General features: G+C 43.6%; 2 protein-coding genes across 2 annotated transcripts; both read right to left on the reverse strand.

Moving 5' to 3' along the window:
- Positions 1-437: 437 nt before the first annotated feature.
- On the reverse strand, positions 438-1,307 carry LOC119630331 (uncharacterized). The gene has a single exon (XM_038019340.1). It carries the CDS (start codon positions 1,305-1,307, stop codon positions 438-440), a length of 870 nt encoding a protein of 289 aa, XP_037875268.1.
- Positions 1,308-3,282: 1,975 nt separating this feature from the next.
- Positions 3,283-4,218, reverse strand: LOC119630332 (uncharacterized). Its single transcript, XM_038019341.1, has one exon. It carries the CDS (start codon positions 4,216-4,218, stop codon positions 3,283-3,285), a length of 936 nt encoding a protein of 311 aa, XP_037875269.1.
- Between the last annotated feature and the right edge of the window lie 1,047 nt (positions 4,219-5,265).

The following is a 5,265-nucleotide window of genomic DNA, read 5'->3' on the forward strand; positions in this document are numbered from 1 at the left end:
ACACTGACAACCTATATATGTACGGCCATTTCAAGGAACTGATTTCATTAAAACTATTTATCTACTGTGTTTATGTACAACTTCCTTGGATCGTTGAAGATCTCGAATAAATAAAACTAGATGTGTCTGTCTGTTAAGATTGAGGGAATTCATATAGAGTCTCTTCTTTATTTCGCCTGGTCGTGTTTTATGTAATTAACACCACAGTTGGAACAATATAAATTTTATTGTGGTAGCGGCATAAAGTAATTACATTAAATTAGTTATTTAACACATTATAAATTATTTTTATGTTTTTCATATTTTGGCGGTAAAAAGGTATTGTGTCACAGACTATATCCTTTTTCCCACATCTCGTGCGTTCCGGCTTACGCATAATAAAACGCCACACCACCCCCCTACGGAGAAGGAGAATCCGCAGAAAAAGAGAAAAATTATCATAGGTCGAAAGGTTTGGAGAAGTGGACTCTGCGACCTGACCGGGTGGTATATTGAGGTGTATATGTAGGAGTAGCAGTTAGAGGTGCCGAAGGCACGAGTGGACATGAAGGGACATTAGTAGCATCCGGTTGCGCTGGTTGAGGCACAGAAACCCTCGGTGCTGGTGCTGGAACGAGATCTACTAAAGAATGCTCGACGAAAGCTGGCTTAATTCTGTCGACACTGACCGTCACCTGTTTCCCTTTTACATCAATCGACCACGTTTTTCCGTCCTCGGCTCTAGATATAACTCTATGAGGACCAGAGTAAGGTGGTTGCATTGAACGTCTAACCGAATCCTCCCTGAGCATGACATGAGAGGCGGTGGAAAGATTTTTAAATATGAAAGGTGATGGTTTAGTGTGTGAGGAACATGGAGTGGGACGCAATTTAGACATACGCCGTCTTAACTTTACGACAAAATCCGTCGGGTCCTCGAAGCCAGAAGGACCGGGAGGTACTAACAGTTCCCCTGGAAGCGTTAAGGTTTCTCCGTAAAGCAATTCCGCTACTGTTGCTTGTAGATCTTCTTTAAAAGCCGAACACATTCCTAATAAGACCAAAGGTAATGCATTCAACCACGAATCATCATAACACATCAGAGAGGCCTTTAATTGTCTATGCATGCGCTCCACGAGCCCATTGGCACAAGGGTGGTAACTAGTAGTGCGTATACGTTTAGTACCACATAAATTAGTAAGGCGTCTGAAAAGGTCCGACTCGAACTGTCGTCCCTGGTCGGTAGTGATGACAGCAGGTACTCCGAATCGAGCAATCCAACCGGCTACAAAGGTGCTCGCCACTTCTTCTGCTGTTATTCCGTGCATAGGCCAAACTTCGGGCCATCGAGTGTAGCGATCCACAGCAGTCAGGCAGTATTGGAAGTCAGAACAAGATGGAAGAGGGCCTATGATGTCAATATGGACATGCTTCAGTCGAGACGTAGGACTGGAGAAGTGTCCAAGTGGAGATTTTATATGCCGCGTCACCTTACTTCGCTGGCAAGCAACGCAGGTTTGGCACCAATAACGGCAATCTTTGGCAATGCCAGGCCACACGAAACGGTCTGAGATCAATCGAATGGTTGATCTAGTACCAGGATGGCTAAGATTATGTAGCTGAGCAAAAATCTCCTTTCGCATAGGTTCCGATACAAATGGGCGTGGTCGCCCTGTTGACATGTCGCAGACCAAAACAGTGTTTGTGCCAGGAACTACGACGCTCTCTAGTTTTAGAGAAGAATTCGCATCGTTACGATACAGCTTCGATGCGGGACATGGCGTCCGCCACCGAATTGTCCACTCCTTTTATATGGACAATGTCCGTGGTAAACTGCGAAATAAAAGACAGTTGATTTAACTGTACCGGAGGAAGCCTTTCGCGACGTTGCGAGAAGCGTAAACTAATGGTTTATGGTCCGTATAAATCGTTACGTGCTGTGCGGCTAGGAAGTGTCGATAATGTTGCACACTCTCATATACCGCAAGAAGTTCTCGGTAGTATGCTGGCCACTGGCACTGTCGGGGATTCAGCTTTTTACTAAAGAAACCCAGGGGTTGCCAAGCATCACCGACTTTCTGCTGAAGGCAGGCACCAACGTGAGAACTGGAAGCGTCGGTGAAAAGCCCTAGTTCAGCGTTAGGCAAAGGGTGTGCCAACAGAGCTGCAGATGACAAGCTATCTTTACAGGCATTAAAGCATTCTTCGAGCTCAGGTGTCCAAGTGATCGGTGTGGATTAATAACGATTCCGTAATCTTCAAATCGCTTGAAAAGAGTACGAAGGTGTGCAGCATGTTGAAGAGGATCACGAGAATACACTAATATGTCGTCAACGTACGCAAAGCAAAAATCGAGACCTTGGACAACTTCGTCTATAAATCTTTGAAACGTTTGGCCTGCGTTGCGCAGACCAAAAGTCATGTAATTAAATTCGTAGAGTCCGAAGGGTGTTATGATGGCGGTTTTACAGATATCCTCAGGCGCAACAGGAATTTGCTGATATGCCTTAACGAGGTCGATTGTACTACACCCAGATATGTTATGGCCAACGTCACCGATATGGCGAACTGGGTACCTGTCAGGTATGGTACGTGAATTCAACGCACGATAATCGCCGCAGGGTCGCCAGGTGCCGTCGCGCTTAGGGACCATATGAAGTGGAGAAGACCACGAACTTTTCGAAGGTCTGGCTGTCCCGCACTGTACCATATCATCAAAAACCTTTTTGGCCTCTTGAAGTTTTTGAGGTGCCAGACGTCTAGGACGACAAGAGACTGGGGCGCCCTCAGTGGTTAGAATATAATGAACTGTGTTATGCTTCGGCTCACGAATAAGTCCTGGTGGCTTCGTAATGGACGGAAATTCCGCAAGAAGTGCACTAAATTGGGATGACGGAGCGCAGACAACTTTGACGCTGGTCTGGTCTAAAACAGCGACGGCAGCAACGCATGACAACCCGGTAATGCTATCGACGAGTCTCTTACTGGCACAATCTGGCAACAACCGATAGTGCGCCAGAAAATCGGAGCCGATGATGGCCGTGTTGACGTCAGCGATAATAAATCGCCATTGAAATGTGCAGCGTAGCCCCAAATTAAGCGCCATTTCTATGTGACCAAAAGTGCGTATCTCACTACCATTGGCAGCCGCTAACGTATAGTTTGAACGTACCGGCTTATTTGCTAACCACTGGTATGGGTAACAGGAGAGGTCAGAGCCTGTGTCTATTAAAAAACGGCGCTTGGTTGCGCTTTCGGTGACAAATAATCGGCGACTCTCCTTTAAGCAGTCAGACGTCGCCATCATTGACTGCTTTTGTCGTTTTCCGAAGGTCGCGGCGGCGTCCAGGTACATGGTTGAATACACTTAACAGCTTTAGTATTAAATTTCCTATGGTAAAAGCACATTTGAAGCTTACCAGGCGTTTGTGAGCGTCGTCGCTGGTTGGTGAAATCCCGGGTCCTATTTCTACCGCGCTCTGCAGTAAGCACAGCAAGCTGACGCGAGACCTCATCCTGACGCCGTGTGATATCTTCTAACGAACGGGGTGAGACGGCAGACGTGCTTGCTGAGAAAACAGCAGATGAATAAGGTGCGACCATACCAGGCGAAACTTCTAAAATTTTGTCCGCTAGCTCAGCGACTTTGTCCAGCGAGAGTTCTGATTGGGCGGCCAAAATTGCTTGGAGATGTTGTGGGAGGCGACGCATCCATAGCTGGCGAAGCAAATTTTCATCAGTGAGGGTTTTTCCTGCCAATGATCTAAGATAACGTAAAAACTGCGAAGGACGGCGGTTACCCAACTCAACATCACTGACAAGTTGCCTGACACGTTGCTCCTCAGACGTGGACAACCTACGGATCAACTCGGATTTGAGGCGACCATATTTGTCCTCAGGTGGTGGTTGGAGAATAATGTCCTCTACCTCCCCAATAACTCGGGTATCTAACTGAGCAATCACGTAGTTAAATTTAGTCAGGTCAGCGGAGATGCCTGAACTCGAGAATTGTGCCTCTACCTGAGCAAACCAAATTGCAGGCCGATCAGGCCAGAAGGGAGGAAGTTTTATGGCTACTCTGCATACTGAGGTAGGTTGAGGAAATAATGGGTCTGTGGGGGGTGGGTCCGTTTTATCAATGCCTTGCATTTTAAGTTTTTGTAACTCAGCCTTTAGGATGGCATTTTGTTGTAGTAACAGTGTATTTTCTTCTCTTACTAATTGTTCGTTTGCCTCCATTATTGAACACTACGTTTACAATTGTAAAAAAATAAAAATAAAAGCATTTATACAATGTAACAACTTAAAAATAATAATAATAATAATAACAATAATAATAATAATAACAATAATAATAACAACTTGCTCTGAAATATGGTTTTCTTGATTCTGCTGTACCTTATTACCAATACCAACCTCAACCAGTTCTTGATAATGGTCATGTTACGCTCTACTGGGACCGATCTATTATCACGGATAGGTATATTGTTGCCAATAAACCTGATATTGTGATAATAGATCGATCTGCGCGTCGAGCAGTGTTGGTTGATGTCACCATTCCTCATGACGAGAACCTCGTGAAGGCAGAAAAGGACAAATTAATAAAATATTTAGACCTGGCCCACGAGACTACCGCCATGTGGCATGTTGATTCAACCATCATTGTTCCAATAGTTGTATCGGTACACGGCTTGATAGCGAAAAGTTTCGATCAACATCTTAAGAAACTTTCGTTATCCAGCTGGGTTAAGGGCCTAATACAGAAAGCAGTTATCCTCGATACTGCACGCATTGTGAGGAGGTTTCTCACTCTGGAGTCCTAACCACTGGTGGCTTGTGTCGTAGACACCGCCATCAGCGGCAATCTATTTTTATATAGTGTTTTTTAAAAATTGTATTTTTAATATATTTTTTAAAAAATATTATGTAATTAATAAGATTTTAAATAAATATAAATAAATAATAATAATAATAAGTAAAGAGGAAATTGAAAATTAATGATTATGGTAAAAGGTGGCAAAATACTGACTATAAGAGACACAGTAAAACAATGAAATAAAATTATAGTAAACAAGAAAATAGAAATTAGTCAAATACAGATGTGTTGTTAGGCACCGACTTACATTTCGTGACTATTTACTCTAAAGCATTCATGTTGATAAAACCTAAAACTGTAATTATTTTGCCTCGTAAAAACAAATATTTCCTTACTACTAATCGTACAATAATACCTTAATATTATAACTACAATGTTATACAATGAATTGGCGGAGCAATGAAGGCCCT

Source organism: Bombyx mori, chromosome 23 (assembly GCF_030269925.1).
Source record: "Bombyx mori chromosome 23, ASM3026992v2".
NCBI lineage: Eukaryota > Metazoa > Arthropoda > Insecta > Lepidoptera > Bombycidae > Bombyx > Bombyx mori.

Bases quoted from the DNA above. Each gene is read 5' to 3' on its own strand.
- LOC119630332 (XM_038019341.1), bottom strand. From the start codon at position 4,218: ATGGAGGCAAACGAACAATTAGTAAGAGAAGAAAATACACTGTTACTA.
- LOC119630331 (XM_038019340.1), bottom strand. From the start codon at position 1,307: ATGCACGGAATAACAGCAGAAGAAGTGGCGAGCACCTTTGTAGCCGGT.